The 16,858-nt window shown below is 44.4% G+C and overlaps 1 protein-coding gene across 4 annotated transcripts in view; it reads right to left on the reverse strand.

The window, feature by feature from the left end:
• Positions 1 to 7,000, reverse strand: part of TMEM192 (transmembrane protein 192) — a 35,037-nt gene extending 28,037 nt beyond the window's left edge. For 2 of the 4 annotated variants that reach the window (XM_074040730.1, XM_065545667.2), the window contains exons 1-2: positions 6,817 to 7,000; positions 6,227 to 6,352 (exon numbers count right to left, since the gene is read on the reverse strand). In XM_074040730.1, the coding sequence (XP_073896831.1) occupies positions 6,227 to 6,352; positions 6,817 to 6,996 (306 nt within the window). In that variant the 5' untranslated portion in view covers positions 6,997 to 7,000. The remainder of the gene's footprint in view (positions 1 to 6,226; positions 6,353 to 6,816) is intronic. The other 2 variants (XM_074040729.1, XM_015451003.4) reach the window with 1 other exon arrangement.
• Positions 7,001 to 16,858: the final 9,858 nt, after the last annotated feature.

Here is a 16,858-nt window from a genome sequence, read left to right on the forward strand (position 1 = left end):
CTTTTCATTAACTTACTTTTGACTTGCACCCTGCTGTGGTCTAAATGTTGGTGTCCCACAGTAGTCCCCTGCTTTCCTTTGGGAAGTAATTAAGCCACGAGGGTTCCTTGCTCATAAATGAGATCAGTGCCCTTAGAAAAGAGGCTCAAATGAGCTCCCTTCCACCTTCCACCGTGTGAGGATGCAGCAAGAAGGCGCCATCTTTGAAGCAGAGAGCAACCCCTCCCCAGGGCTCTTGGCACCTTGATCTTGGACTTCCTGATTCTGTGGCTGCCTTAATCTTGGACTTCCTGTCCTCTAGAACTGTGGGCAATGCATTTGCATTTTGTAAATTACTCCATTTGTATTTTATTATAGCAACCCAAACAAAGACACTACCCCTATAATCATTACCATTCTATCCACTCAGTGCTGGGACATGATAAAAAGAAAAAATTATTACCATTCTAACTCCTAAACCTGTTATTTGCTCTCTATTTTCACTATCTTAGTCCAGGCCCTCCCATTTCTCTTGGCCTTTTACTAGAAGTTTCCAGTCTCCTGGTCTTGGCAATCTCTTTCACTGCTGTCAAAATTCTTCCAAGACAAACATTCATGTTTCTCTCCTCAAAAACTTTGGGTAGCTCCCTGTGATGGTCAATATTAGGAGTCAAATGGATGGTAAAGTATTGTGTGTGAGGAGCCAAACACTTGAGTCAGTGGACTGGGAGAGGAAGACCCACCCTCAATATGGGCGAGCACCATCCAATCAGCTGCCAATGCAGCTAGAACAAAGCACAGAATAGGGGTATAAGCAGCCTCCTGAGTCTTCTGGCTCTCTCTCTCTTTCCTGCCTCAGATGCTCGCTTCCTTTCTTCCTGCCTTTGGACATCAGACTCCAGATTCTTCGGCCTTTGGACTCTGAAACCTGCACCAGCAGCTTGCCTGGGGCTCTCAGGCCTTTGGCTGCCGACTGAAGGCTGCACTGTTGGCTTCCCTGGTTTTGAGGCTTTGGGGCTTAGACTGAGTCACTATCTCCTTCCCTTTCCCCAGCTTGCAGGTGGCCTATCATGGGACTTCACTGTGTAATCTTGTGAGCTAATTCTCCCTAATAAACCCCCTTTTTATATATACATATATCCTATTGGTTCTGTCCCTCTGGATAATCCTATTACAATCCCCAAATCCTCAGGACAAAGTCCAAATTCTTAGTCTGTCGCTTTACAATCTGTCCCCAAGTTACTTCTCAGGATTTTTTTTTTTTTCTTTTTTTTTGAGACAGAGTCTTGCTCTGTCCCCCACGCTGGAGTGCAACAGCATGATCTCAGCTCACTGAAACCTCTGCCTCCTGGGTTCAAACAATTCTCCTGCTTCAGCCTCCCAAGTAGCTGGAATTACAAGCACCCGACACCTTGTCCAGCTAGTTTTTGTATTTTTAACAGAGACAGGGTTTCATCATGTTGGCCATGCTGGTCTCGAACTCCTGACCTCAAGTGATCCGCCCTCCTCAGCCTCCCAAAGTGCTGGGATTACAGGTGTGAGCCACTGTGCCCAAACTTTTTTTTTTAACAGGGTCTCACTCTGTCACCCAGGCTGGAGAATAGTGGCACAATCTCGGCTCACTGCAGCCTCCGTGCCCCCCTCCCCAGGCTCAAGAGCTCCTCCTACCTCAGCCTCATGAGTAGCTGGGACCACATGCACACTCCACTATGCTTGGCTAATTTTTGTATTTTTAGTAGAGACAGGATTTCACCCTGTTGCCCAGGCTGGTCTTGAACTCCTGAACTCAAGCAATCCTTACAGGCCTGAGCCACTGCACCTGGCAAGGATTTGCCTCTCACCATTTCCCTCCTTCCTGGTGCTGTCTGCTTATGATACCTATCTTTCACGAAACACTTTCTATCTCTATACCAGCTCTACTTGTTCCTCCCCCCACCTGTCAAACGCTTGTCCCAGCAAAACTGCCTTCTCCGTGATGCCATTTTAACATTCCCAGCCCCAGCACCATTCCTTCTGCACTCTTAATCTGACATTGCAGTTTTCATCTATACAAGTTTGAGCTGGGTCTACTTTGTATCTTCCATGTCTCTATTTAACTTCTAAATACATAGAAGACATTTATAATAATGTTTAATGTCCACATGCTATTTCTAGCATATGTCATGTCTGAACCAGTTTCAGTGGACTCAGTACAGCTCACAGTTTCCTGCCTCTTGGCATGCCTTGTCATTTTTTACTGGATGCCAGATATTGCAAATTTTACCTCTGTGGGTGCTGGACATTTTCTGTATTCCTTTTTTTTTTTTGAGACAGAGTCTCGCTCTGTCACCCAGGCTGGAGTGCAGTGGTGTAATCTCGGCTCACTGCAAGCTCTGCCTCCCACGTTCACGCCATTCTCCTGCCTCAGCCTCCCGAGTAGCTGGGACTACAGGCACCTGCCACCACGCCCGGCTAATTTTTTGTATTTTTAGTAGAGACAGGGTTTCACCGTGTTAGCCAGGATGGTCTCGATCTCCTGACATTGTGATCTGCCCACCTTGGCCTCCCAAAGTGCTGGGATTACGGGCGTGAGCCACCGCGCCTGGCCATTTTCTGTGTTTCTGTATTTGTGAACTTTGTTCTGGAGTGCAGTGAAGTCACCTGGAAACAGTCTTGCTGTTAAGAAATTAGGTGGGCTTCATCTAAGGTTAATTATACTCCACTACTGAGGCAAGACCTTTCTGAGTACTCTACCTACATGCTCTGTGAATTACGAGGGTTCTGTCTGGCTGGTGGGTGAAATAGGCAGTATTCTTGGCCCTGTATCGAAAAACTGTTCCTTCCAATCCTTTTAGGTGGTTCTTTACGAGGCCTCCAAGAGCTTCCTCATGCCCTGATTAGCACTCTACTGGATGCCTAGTAGGGGTGGGGACAGGGGCTCCCGTGCAGACCTTCAGTTCCCCCTCTTTGTAGCTCTCTCCTCTCTGGCTGCTCTGTCTTGTGAACTCTAGTTACTTCAATCTCCTAGATCCTCAACTTAGAGGTCTGCTGGGCTTTGCCTGGCTTCCCCCTTCATTGTCACAACCTGCACACTCTTTCAAGGCAGTAAGCCGGGGCAGTGATAGGGTTCATAGCATTTGTTTCCCATCTCTGATATTGCTTACCCTTCGTCGTCTGATGTCCGGTATCTCACAAAGTGTTGTATCATATGTTATATCAGTTTTTCGATTGTTTCAGGCAGAATGGTAGATCTATTCCCAGTTACTCCATGTTGGCTGGGAATGGAAGTCCCTACTGAACTCTGTTACATCTGTGTTATAACCTACCGTATTAAGCACATGGCATTGAAATTGTCAGAATAAAATGTGCTTTACAAGGGCAAAGACTCTTTTATATTATGTCCTTTGTGCTTTTAACACTTGATACATAGCAGGTGCTAAAGTGTTCAATATGTGTGTTGAGAGAATGAAAGACTGCTCAACTTCCTTGTATGCTTCAGACCTGGGACATTTTTATTTATTTATTTACTTTTGGGACAGAATTTCACTCTTGTTGCCCAGGCTGGAGTGCAATGGTGTGATCTTGGCTCACTGCAACCTCTGCCTCCCAGGTTCAAGCGATTCTCCTGCCTCAGCCTCCCGACAGGTTGGGATTACAGGCACGTGCCACCATGCCCGGGTAATTTTTGTATTTTTAGTAGGTACTGGGTTTCGCCATGTTGGCCAGACTGGTCTCAAACTCCTGACCTCAGGTGATCCGCCCACCTCAGCCTCCCAAAGTGCTGGGATTACAGGCGTGAGCCACCACACCTGGCCAGACCTGGGACATTTAAACAAAGCTAACATTGAAACCTTCACTATAAGACAATAATCTACTTTATTTCCTACTATATTACTTTCATGCACCCTCTTCTCTCGCCTAAATGAGCTTTCTATAGAGTCCTACAAATATCCTCCCCTATCTTTTTTCAGAATTCTATGCATCTTTCAAGGTCTTAACCAAGTTTATGTTCTCTATAAAACTGGCCCTGTTAAGTGTTTTCCTTCTGCTTTAAACTCCTATAAAACATATTGCCCATAATACTCATTTGGAATATTTCTTACGCTGCCTTATATTGTTTTCCTTTTCATGTGTGTATCTTTTGTTTTTCCTAACTACACTGAAGGAGTTGGGGACTATACTATGGTTCTTCTCTATGTCACTTAGGAGTATTTACTTTCCAATGAATCCTATAGGAAATATGCAGCATAACCATATAAACAGCACCCAGTCATTCTATGAACTTACCATCTGCAAGTGAAGGCTGAGGGGAAGAGGACTCCTGAAGTCAAATGTTTTTTCCATTTCCATTATTAACTACATATATCCGTTGTTTTTGCCCACATGGTACCTCTTCCCTCTTCTGTGACAGTAACTCTATTTCCTTTGAGGACCCACTGTCTACTTCTGCATTAAGTCTTAGTGGAAACATCCTTCAATACCCTTCCTCCTCCTCTGGTCTAGGAGTGGTCATGGAACGAAAAACAGTTGGGTGAATCCAACTCTCTCCATGAACAGTAAAAGAAAGATCATGAGGTCAGGTGCAGTGGCTCACGCCTGTAATCTCAGCACTTTGGGAGGTCAAGGCAGGCGGATCACCTGAGGCCGGGAGTTCGAGACCAGCCTGACCAAAATGGAGAAACCCCGTCTCTACTAAAAATACAAAATTAGCCAGGTATGGTGGCGCATGTCTGTAATCCCAGCTACTTGGGAGGCTGAGGCAGGAGAATCACTTGAACCCGGGAGGCGGAAGTTGCAGTGAGCCGAGATCGCACCATTGCACTCCAACCTGGGCAACAAGGGCGAAACTCCATACAAAAAAAGAAGAAAGATCATGGTTTAGGCAGATTCATTCCAGGGTAGACCCTGAAAAGGACTCCTGTCACTTCAGTGCCTTGAGATGCCCTTGTTTGGGTCCTTTCAGAGGCCTTGGCATATACTCGCCCTATAGCCTTTCAAATAAATCTTTTTCTTAAATTAGTCAGAGTTGGTTTCACTGCCTGCAAACAATGAATCCTTACTAACACAAAGTCTTTGACTCAACTCATTTAAGTATCTGTAACTAAGGCATGGTCCAGAATTTTTAGCTTTTCCCTGAAGGCTAGAAATCATGTCTACGAAATACCAAAAGCAGGCAACTTACTCAGATCTAAAGTGACTCCAATATGTGGTTGGTGGCAAAACATTAATCTCTAATTAATTTTTATTTATTTTTATTTTTGAGACAGAGTCTCACTCTGTCGCCCAGGCTGGAGTGCAGTGATGCGATCTTGGCTCACTGCAATCTCTGATCTCTGCCTTCTGGGTTCAAGCGATTCTCCTGCCTCCCCAGTATCTGGGATTACAGGCCCCCACCACCACACCTGGCTGATTTTTGTATTTTTAGTGGAGACAGGGTTTTGCCATGTTGGTCAGACTGGTCTCAAACTCCTGACTTCGGGTAATCTGCCTGCCTCAGCCTCTCAAAGTGCTGGGATTACAGGCATGAGTCTTCCAGACCGCCCCCAGTCTCCAGTGTTTGAGGAAGCAGATTTCTAGTACTGTATGCATCCTACAACTAAAAGCTACAGATCCAAGAACCCTAGAGCAGCTTAGCATCAACCAAGAAGCACTTACTGCCTGTGTTTTTCTAAGAGTCTCTCATTTTCCTCTTACGTATTCGTTTTTTTCCATACATTGTCAGCTCATGAAGCTCAGCCTTAAAAACTCAGAAACAATGAATTTTGCTTTAAATATATATGAGTCTCAAATCTACTTACAGGTCTTACAGTTAATTTTCCATTTTCTCAACTGGAAAAAACAGAAAATTTTAGTTTCATTAGAAATTGTTTGGTCTTTATTTCATCAAGATTCACTGCACAAGAATCTAAGCTACCGAAGTGCTGGAACTGTTTCGTGTTTCTCTTCCTTTTCCTGATGCAGCTCATTCAGTGATAGGATCACAGTAATATTCCTACTAATTTATTAACCCAAATTAGTGCTTTAATATAACTGTCAACTTTGCATTTCTCAAGAGGAAAAATTTTATTACTTTCCAGTGGAAACTCCAGTTAATTCTGGGCATACATACATGTTTCCCCTAAAAACACCTTACGACACTGAAGCAAAGAAATAAGATTTTTGTAATTATGCTACCATTCTGTACTATACACGCTGTAAACTAGGCCACTGGTTTTTTTGGTAATCTGGTTTGAATCTATCAAAGATTTAAAAACCTCTGCATTCCTACCATGCTAAATTCAAAACAGCACATGACACTTTTTCTCTCGTATGGGTTTCCAGGAGATGATAGCCACAGGTCTGCGGGACGCTGGCGCCCGGCCCGAGCGTCGCTGTCACTCCAAGTCCACAGCCTCTAGAGCCAAGGCAAGGGACCCCACCAGGAAGGGAGATTCGCCCCCTGCGCCCCTGGGGCGTCCGAGCGGAACCCAGTGGCCCAGCTCCCAGAGACTCGCGGGGAGGAAAGGCTGTCAGGCCAGGCGCGCATCACGTGAAGCTGCCAGTTCCGGGATCAAAGACGTAACCCGCACGTGGGCTGGGCGCCAGCCTGGGACCCCCAGAGCCGCGCGCCCACCGCCCAGGACCCCACCCCAGCCTCCACCAGGAAAATTAGCCCGGAGTTAGCGTGTCGAGGATCCCAAGGGCGCCGGCGCCCTCCCATAGCCCCGCGCCCAGGCCTCCCCGGCACAGGCGGCGCCCCCTCCCGCCGCGGCCGCACTCGCCAAGGGTGGCTTCCCTCTTTGAGTCTCCGCCCCGTGCGCCCCGGCACAGGAAAAAGGGGATTCCGGGGCCAGCCGCCCGCCACCTCCGTGCACTCACGTCCTCCATCCTGCCCCCCGCCGCCATTTCCCGACGCCGGAGGCCGAAGCCCCGGCCAGCCCGGCCTCTCCACCGGGACCTAGAAGCCCCTGGCCGCGAAAATTGCCACCTTCTGGGACCTGCCAGGCCCCGCCCCAGACACACCCCCTCCTGCGTCCGTCCCGCCTCCGGCTGGCCCATCCCCGCCCCCTTAGCTCCGATTGGCTGAGATGGTGGGAGGGGCGTGCCGGCCCAGAAGACCTGGACTGTGGGTGCTGGCTACCGCCTGAACCACTTCGGTCCCTGGGGCTTCTGGCCGCAGCGGCTCGGTGCGCTCTTACCCAGAGACCTGGGCATTAAAGGATGCCTTCCTAGTCCAAGAATTTAACTATTTTCGGGCTCCACTTGCATATTTTAAGAACATTAATTTTTTTCGGTCTTGCCTAGTTTTTTTGTTTGCAGACACAGCTCTACGCCTAGGTAGAACCAGCGGTAAAATCCTCCACCAGCAGAGGGACAGGAGGAGAATAAAGATTCCAATTTCCATGACATATTTATAGATTTCTCCAATGGGAAACAAAGCACTTCGGAATGTTTACGGCGTTTGTTTATTAAGACAGAGTCTCGCTCTGTCGCCCACGCTGGAGTGGCCTAGCACGACCGTGGCTCACTGTAGTCTCGAACTCTTGGCCTCCTGGCCAGTTCTCCCACCTCAGCCTCTCAAAGTACTGAGATTACAGGCGTGAGCCACTGGGCCCTTGTTTCTTTTAAAATTGAATTTCAAAAAGAGAAAACTAAAATGACATTTTCTGAAAAGTTCATGATTGTAAAAATGTAAGCAAACAAGGAAATAAATTTTCTGTTACCAGCTCCCGGAGAGAACTTTGATATCAGTTAGAATGTATGCACTCATACATTTTTTTGGTGGGGCGGGGGAGATGGAGTTTTGCTCTGGCGCCAGGCTGGAGTGCAGTGGCGCCATCTTGGCTCACTGCAACCTCCACCTGCTGGGTTCAAGTGATTCCCCTGCCTCAGCCTCCCAAGTAGCTGGGACTACAGGTGTGCACCACCACGCCCAGCTAGTTTTTTGTATTTTCAGGAGAGACGGGGTTTCACCTTGTTAGCCAGGATGGCCTCAATCTCCTGACCTCGAGATCCGCCCTCATCGGCCTCCCAAAGTGCTGGGATTACAGGCGAGAGCCACCATGCCCGGTCCTAATTTTTGTATTTTTAGTAAAGATAGGGTTTCACTATGTTGGCCAGGCTGGTCTCAAACCCCTGACCTCAAGTGATCTGCCCACCTCGGCCTCCCAAAGTGCTGGGATTACAGGCGTGAGCCACTGCGCCTGGCCAGAGATTTTCTATTAAATAAAATAATGCATGTAATGCTCTTTCTACAGTGTTGTCTCTACAAAGCACTAAGCAAATGTTAGTCATTTCTTTCTTTTTTTTTTTTTTTTTTTTTTTTTGAGACGGAGTCTCGCTCTGTAGCCCAGGCTGGAGTGCAGTGGCCGGATCTCAGCTCACTGCAAGCTCCGCCTCCCGGGTTCACGCCATTCTCCGGCCTCAGCCTCCCGAGTAGCTGGGACTACAGGCGCTGCCACCTCGCCCGGCTATTTTTTGTATTTCTTAGTAGAGACGGGGTTTCACCGAGTTAGCCAGGATGGTCTCGATCTCCTGACCTCGTGATCCGCCCATCTCGGCCTCCCAAAGTGCTGGGATTACAGGCTTGAGCCACCGCGCCCTTTCTAAATGAGATTTATTAAGGCATTATTAACATACATAATCATTTTTGTTTGTTTTTTGTTTGTAAAGACAGGGTTAACTATAGGCTGGTCTTGAATTCCTGGTCTCAACTGATTCTCCTGCCTCAGCTTCCCAAAGTGCTGGGATTACAGGCAAGAGCCACCATGCCAGACCCGTTTTAATAATATATTAAAAATACGTTATGTAAGTAGTTCAGCAATTTTTTTTTTTTCTTTTGAGACAGAGTCTTGCTCTGTGGCCCAGGCTGGAGTGCAGTGGCGTGGTCTTAGCTCACTGCAGCCACCATCTCCCGGGTTCAAGCAATTCTCCTGCCTCAACCTCTCAAGTAGCTGGGATTACAGGCACCCACCACCACACCTGGCTAATTTTTGTATTTTTAGTAATAAAATTTGCTCCCGGCCAGCAAATTTTTTCCTCTGCAGTTTGAAATTTTTCAAAATAAAGTCTAAAGGGAAAAGATAGGCTAAAGAGCTTGCTTACACTTTAGGGTAGGAATAATCTGTGATTACCTGGTATAAACCAGGAAATAGAATTCTGAACTTTACAAGTTTAATAGAAGGAGATTGGTGGAGCTGGGGAGTGAGGTTGTCGGACAGAGAGGTGCACTTCAGTAGGAGACCTTGACTGCCAGGAAAAATGATGAGTGGGAGGAGAGGATGTTCTCTGAAAAATCAAGGGTGACTCTATAGAAGGAAGAAGGGGACCAAGATCCATCTCGTCTTATCATTTGGTCTAGACCTTGCCTTGCTATTTCATGTTTAGCGTGTCTACGTGAAAAGTTAAAGGAAAGTATATAATTGCCAGTAAAAGTCATCCATATTCTTTCTCAGGGAATATATGCAGAAACCATGGGTTAGGTGCAGGAATAGGACTCTGTGGAACTCTGTCCAAAATGTACCCCTCCCTGCAATGTATTTGTATAGTACTTCAGGCATAGATAATATACAGGAATTAAAACCTAAGTCCTCACAGGGAAATAGTACTAAAATCTCAGCCCATATAATGCTCTAATGACTGTTAAAGCAATTTATATAAGCATAGCCCTGTAAATAAATTATAAAGTATCTGACACTTCAATTTTGCATGACTAAAGATCTTTTGGTGAAGATTCTTCCATTTATTTACTTATGAGGAGTAAGGAAAGGAGGAGAGAAGCTGTTTTCCTACAGTTGGGGCTCAGAAGATAATATCGGATAGGCACAGTGGCTCACGCCTGTAATCCCAGCACTTTGGGAGGCCAAGGCGGGCGAATCACCTGACATCAAGAGTTTGAGACCAGCCTGGCCAACATGACGAAACTCCATTTCTACTAAAAATACAGAAATTAGCCAGCATGGTGGCATGCGCCTGTAATCCTAGCTACTCGGGAGGCTGAGGCAGGAGAATGGTTTGAACCCAGGGGCAGAGACTGCACCACTGCACTCCAGCCTGGGCAACAAAGCAAGACTCTTTTCAGATTTAAAAGTTTAAACATGCAACCAGCCTGGCCAAAATGGTGAAACCCCGTCTCTATCAAAAATAGAAAAATTAACAAGGTGTGGTGATGCATGCCTGTAGTTTCAGCCACTCAGGAGGCTGAGGCGCGAGAACTGCTTGAACCTGGGAGGCAGAGGTTGCAGTGAGCCGAGATCGTGCCACTACACTCCAGCCCGGGTGACAGAGCAAGACACTGTCTCAACAACAACAACAAAAAAGAGGATAATATCACAAAGTATAGTGCTTTTACATGCTGAGTACTTGAAGTGAAGGACACGTTGGCAAGGCCTCGAAAGCAAAGTTTCTCTATGACTTTCCCCTACCCTCTTGTCTCCTGCTCCCCTTTCTCTCCCAAGGCAAGCCATGGAAACTAGAATTCCTCTTCCCCAAGGCCCATCATAGAAACTAGAAATATTACTGTAACGTTCCCCCACCTTTCTATGTAGGAGCTGGCCATAAAGAAATTATGTGACCTACCTTGTCATAAGACCTTTATTCTAGAAAGGGTCCTGCCTTACTCCTGGGAGGAAGGAATGCCACACAGAGAGGTCAAGATTTTTGAACAGACAGGCCTCGCTGACCCTGGTACTAAGCATTAAAGTAGATGCTTGTAAATTCTTATCCCTACTCAGTCTCTTGTCATTTCATTCCCTTTTTGTTCGGTCACATTTCTACACAACTGCACATTCTTCATTAAACCCAAGCACGAGAATAGACAGCTTTCCCTGAGTCTTTCGGTCATTATTTCTAAAGGCTCTGGGGTCACCTAAAACTTTGATTAAATAAATCTGTTATGCTCGGCCGGGCTTGGTGGCTCATGCCTGTAATCCCAGCACTTTGGAAGGCCAAGGCTGCAGATCCAGGAGGTCAGGAGTTCGAGACCAGCCTGACGAACATGATGAAACCCCATCTCTACTAAAAATACAAAAATTAGCCGAGCATGGTGGTACACACCTGTAATCACAGCTACTCAGGAGGCTGAGGCAGGAGAATCCCTTGAACCTGGGAGGCAGAGGTTGCAGTGAGCCGAGATCGTGCCACTGCACTCCAGCCTGGGTGACAGAGCAAGACTCCATCTTAAATAAATAAATAAATAAATCTGTTATGCATTTCTCTTGTTAACCTGGCTTTTGTTATGGGAGTGTCAGCCATGACCCTGTGATGGGGAGGAAAGATATCACACCTTTCCACCTCTGTGCTACCAAACAGTTCACCATTAGAAGATTCTGGACTGAAGCCCCATCTTTCCTGTAAGTGTTGTCACCATCAGCATTGTTCCAGGCACTGTGCTCATTCCTGATCACAAATATTGAAATGTTAATAATATCTCATTGATTTTTTTCAACATCAAATTCTGTCCTTTATTCACTATGACTTCTATTGTTCAGCCTAGCATAACGTAACATGTCATACAAGTAATCAGTACTTAATTGATATTTTTGTTAGTTTTAAAGCAGGATCTCTTTACTGATACTGATTTTAATCTGCCTTTTAAATGGATTTATTTATTTTTTTTTTGAATAAAGATGGAGGTCTCACTATGTTGCCAAGGCTGGTCTTGATCTCCTGGGCTCAAGCAATCCTCCCACCTTGGTCTCCTAAAGTGCTGGGATTACAGGCATGAGCCACTGTGCTCAGCTTAAATGTATTTTTGATCAATAAATGAAAGTTATATATATTTATGATGCTCAGCATGAGGTTTTGGTATATGGATACATTGCAGAATGATTGAATCAAGCTAATTAATGTATTCGCCACCTCCCATACTTATTTTTTTCCTTAAGTTGCCTTTGATATAAAATTTTAGAACAAGTTGACCCTAGCTAAATATTTCTACAATTCTCTTAGGCTGCCCTATGCCATTGTCAGAAATGCAGATGTCCAAAATTCTGTCTTTGGATAATGTTTTGTAGCTAAATCTCTCTTAGATACTCAGAGGGATGCCATTAAAAACTTCTCTTTCAATGAACAGACAAAAAAAGGTGGTCAATAGTTATTTTAGTATATCAAATTATATTTAGTTTGTGTACTTTTTTCTAGAAATTTTTTTCTAGAAATTTAAGGATATTGTAAGCAATTGGAAACATTCCAGTTTCCATTTTTTGTTTCATAAATGTTTGTATCTTTCTAAGCACCTGTACCACAAATCCAGTTGTAACCAAACATTTCACATTTGAGTGATAATAGACTCTGTTAGAGGTCTCAGGGCTTGTAAAGTTTCAGGCTTGATATCCAGTACTTGCCCTCTCATTATTGTTTGTTTTCTCCTAAAGTTCTTATGATCTCAAATCCTGGCATTTAAAAACACACTTATTTTTGAAGGCAGAGGGTTTTTTTTTTTTGTTTGTTTGTTTCACTGACTCATTCAGGAGGGAAAAAAAAAGTTCGCTAAAAACCCTAAAAGTAATTTATGTTTGGATAGACACCAAATATGTGAAGTTTCAGACCAAAACCATGATTTCTCTGCAAGTTTTTAGAACATACACACCGAAACTCAGGGTGAAAATGAATTTTGTAACCTTCATGAAACTCAAAGCTACCACTTAGCGATTATAGAGCTGACCTTGTCTAATCGCCACTCACTCCTGATTCTTCTTTAATGCCAAGTACCAGGCTCAGGCATCCAGCCCAAGCAGTCGGCAGCATTCTCATGGAGGACCTCCTTATTTCAGAAATAATCAGAAGATGGGGTTTTAAGTGCTTTGCAGTGATATCTCTTTTAATTAAGATCTAGACAGTTAAGAAGTAAAACTTTTCTTTTACAGTTCATAATTCTGTGTGTTGAGGTCTAAAAGAATATTTGAAGGTATCCCCAAATAACTTATAAAATAATTATTTTGATTCTCTACACTGAGCTGAGCAGTTGCTCCCTAGCAGTTGAATCCCTGATTCAATTCCAAACTATACAAGGCTGTGCCCTCTTTCAGGAAGCTCACTCTTCTGAGTCTTTGTATAACCAACCGTTCTAGGAATCGAAGGGGCCTAGTTCCTTTCCAACTTGACTTTTACATTTCTTTTAAGAGTAATCCCCAGTTGATGGATTATTTAATTATTTATTTGTTTATTTATTTTGAGATGGAGTCTCACTCTGTTGCTGGAGTGCAGTGGTAGGATCTCGGCTCACTGCAACCTCTACCTGCCAGGTTCAAGCGATTCTCCTGCCTCATCCTTCCAAGTTGCTGGTACTACGGGTACCTGCCACCACGCCCAGCTAATTTTTTTGTATTTTTATCAGAGATGGGATTTCACCATGATGGCCAGGCTGACCTCAAACTCCTGACCTCAGGTGATCTGTCTGCCTCAGTCTCCCAAAGGGCTGGGATTACAGGTGTGAGCCACTACGCCCGGCCTGATGGATAATTTAATAATGATGTTGAGAAAACCCACCAGCCATTTGGAAGAAAATAAAGCTGAATCACTCCCCATTTCTTTTTCTTTTTTCTTTATTTTTTTATTTTTTATGTTTTTGAGACAGCGTCTTGCTCTGTCATCCAGGCTGGAGTGCAATGGTGCAATCTTGGCTCACTGCAGCCTCCGCCTCCTGGGTTCAAGCGATTCTCCTGCCTCAGCCTCTGGAGTAGCTGGGATTACAGCCGCACACCACCACACCTGACTAATTTTTGTATTTTTAGTAGAGACAGGTTTCACCATGTTGGCCAGGCTAGTCTCAAACTCCTAACCTCAAGTGATCTGCCCACCTTGGCCTCCCAAAGTGCTGGGATTACAGGTATGAGCCATCGCGCCCAGTCTACTTCTCATTTCTTAAACCAAAATTAATTACTAATGGTTCAGACTAAAACCTAAAAAATAAGTAGTTGGCTGTGGTGGCTCATGTCTGTGATCCCAGCACTTTGGAAGGCTGAGGCAGGAGGATCACTTGAGTCCTGGAGTTCAAGGCTGCAGTGAGCCATGACTGCAACACTGCACTCCAGCCTGGGTGACAGAGCAAGACCCTGTCTCTAAAAGAAAAAAAAAAAAAAATTAAAGAAAAGACAAAAAGAAGAAATCAAACCAACAGAATTTCTAGAAAAAATATTTTAATGTGGTCTTACAATACTTCCCATGAATTACCCCAAATACAAAACGATAAAGAAAAAGGTTCAAGAAATTTGACTACATAAAAAGTTTGAAACTTTTGCATAAGAAAAAAGAAAACATAAAGTTAAAATACAAATGACAAATAACTAAAAGCAACATAAATATCCATTATTTAAGGAATGGATAAATAAACTATGGTATCTACACTTAGAAGACTATTCAACCATTTGAAAAAGAAGGTAGATCTGCGCACATTGGCAAAATAAATAGGCCTTTAATATAATATGTTACAAAAGCAGGTTGCAAAATAATAGCTATGCTATAATTTTATCCATGAAAAAAGAATACAAATATAACGCAAAACCCAACTATTTTCATAGGCAAATATGTGCTATGAAAGTTTATGGAGCCAGAAAAATTACGCAAGGAAAAGAAATAAATGGTATTCAAATTAAAAAGAAAGTTCTAAATCAAGGACCAGAGGAAACAAAATAGAAAGGAAGACATGAAACTATTTCTATTCATAGAAGACATAATGTTAAATCTAAAAAACCTTGGCTGGGCACATTGGCTCACACCTGTAATCCCAGCACTTTGGGAGGCCGAGGAGGGTGGATTGCTTGAGGCCAGGAGTTTGAAACCAGCCTGGCCAACATGGCGTAACCCTGTCTCTACTAAAAATACAAAAATCAGCCAGATGTGGTGGCATATGCCGGTAATTCCAGCTGCTCAGGAGGCTGAGGCACAAGAACTGTTTGAATCCAGGAGGCAGAGGTGGAGGATGCATTAAGCCAAGATTGTGCACTGCACTCCAACCTGGACAACAGAGAGAGACTCCTTTTCAAAAAAATAAAAATTAAAAATTAAGAAAATAAAAAGCCTGAAAGAATTCATGAAAAACTATTAAAGCTAATAAATCAATTCAGAGAAGTTTCGGGATATACAATCAACACAAAACTTGGAAGACTCCTACTTCCTGATTTCAAAACGTACTACAAAGCTACAGTAAGCAAAACAGTATGGTACTGGTGTAAAGATAGACATACAGAATGATAAAATCAATCACAGAAATAAAACCACTCGTCTGTGGTCAATTGATTTTCTTTTTTTTTTTTTTTTTTTTGAGAGGGAGTCTCACGCTGTCGCCCAGGCTGGAGTGCAGTGGCCGGATCTCAGCTCACTGCAAGCTCCGCCTCCTGGGTTTACGCCATTCTCCTGCCTCAGCCTCCCAAGTAGCTGGGACTACAGTCGCCCGCCACCTCGCCCGGCTATTTTTTTGTATTTTTTTAGTAGAGACGGGGTTTCACTGTGTTAGCCAGGATGGTCTCGATCTCCTGACCTCGTGATCCGCCTGTCTCGGCCTCCCAAAGTGCTGGGATTACAGGCTTGAGCCACCGCGCCCGGCCTCAATTGATTTTCAACAAGGATACCAAGATCATTCAATGGAGAAAGAATAGTCTTCAAGAAGTGGGGCTGGGCATGGTGGCTCATGCCTGTAATCCCAGCACTTTGGGAGGCCAAGGAGGTGGATCACCTGAGCTCAAGAGTTTGAGACCAGCCTGGCCAACATAGTGAAACCCCATCTCTACTAAAATATGTATATACAAAAATTAGCTGGGCACGGTGGCACATGCCTGTAGTCCCAGCTACTCAGGAGGCTGAGGCATGAGATTTGCTTGAACCCAGGAGACAGAGGCTGCAGTTAGCTGAGATCATGCCACTGCACTCCAGCCTGGGTAACAGAGCTAGAATCCATCAAAAAAAGACAGAAAGACGGAAAGAAGGAAGGAAGGAAGGAAGGAAGGAAGGAAGGAAGGAAGGAAGGAAGGAAGGAAGGAGAGAGAAAGGGAAGGAAAGGAGAGGAGAGGAGAGGAAAGGAAGGGAAGGGAAGGGAAAGGAAGGGAAAGGAAGGGAAGGGAGGGGAGGGGAGGGGAGGGGAGGGGAGGGGAGGGGAGGGGAGGGGAGGGGAGGGGAGGGGAGGGGAGGGGAGGGGAGGGGAGGGGAGGGGAGGGAAGGGAAGGGAAGGGAAGGGAAGGGAAGGGAAGGGAAGGGAAGGGAAGGGAAGGGAAGGGAAGGGAAGGGAAGGGAAGCCAAAGGAAAAAGAAAAAAAGAAATGGTGCTGATAAAACTGGAGATTCACAGGCAAAAGAATGAAGTTGGACCTTTTCCTTATACTTTATATAAAAAGGACTCAAACTGGATTAAATATCTAAATTTAAGAGCTAAAACTATAAAACCTAGCAGAAAATATGACAAATCTGCATGACCTTGGATTTGGCAATAGTTTCTTAAATATGACACCAAAAGAACAGACCGAAAAAAATAAGTAAATTGGACTTAATTAAAATTAAAAGGTCAGGCACAGTGCCTCACACCTGTAATCCCAGCATTTTCACAGGCAGGAGGAACACTTGAGGCCAGGAGTTCAAGACCAGCCTGGTCAACATAGCGATACCTTCATCAAAAAATAACTAATTTATAAAAATTTATTTATCTACAAAAAAAATTTTTAATTAGCCAGGCACAGTGGTACACATCTGTAGTCCCAGCTACTCTGGAGGCTGAAGTGGGAGGATTGCTTGAGTCCAGCAGATGGAAACTAATAAGCTATGATTATACCACTGCACTCCAGCCTGAGTGACAGAGTAAGATCCTGTCTCAAAAAATTATATATTATATATTATATAATTACATATATAATATTTATAATGTATATGTATATTTTTGGACCTATATATATAGTAACAATGAAACTTGTCATTAAAGAGCATAGGAATTAAAA

Source organism: Macaca fascicularis, chromosome 5, assembly GCF_037993035.2.
Source record: "Macaca fascicularis isolate 582-1 chromosome 5, T2T-MFA8v1.1".
NCBI classification, from domain to species: Eukaryota; Metazoa; Chordata; class Mammalia; order Primates; family Cercopithecidae; genus Macaca; species Macaca fascicularis.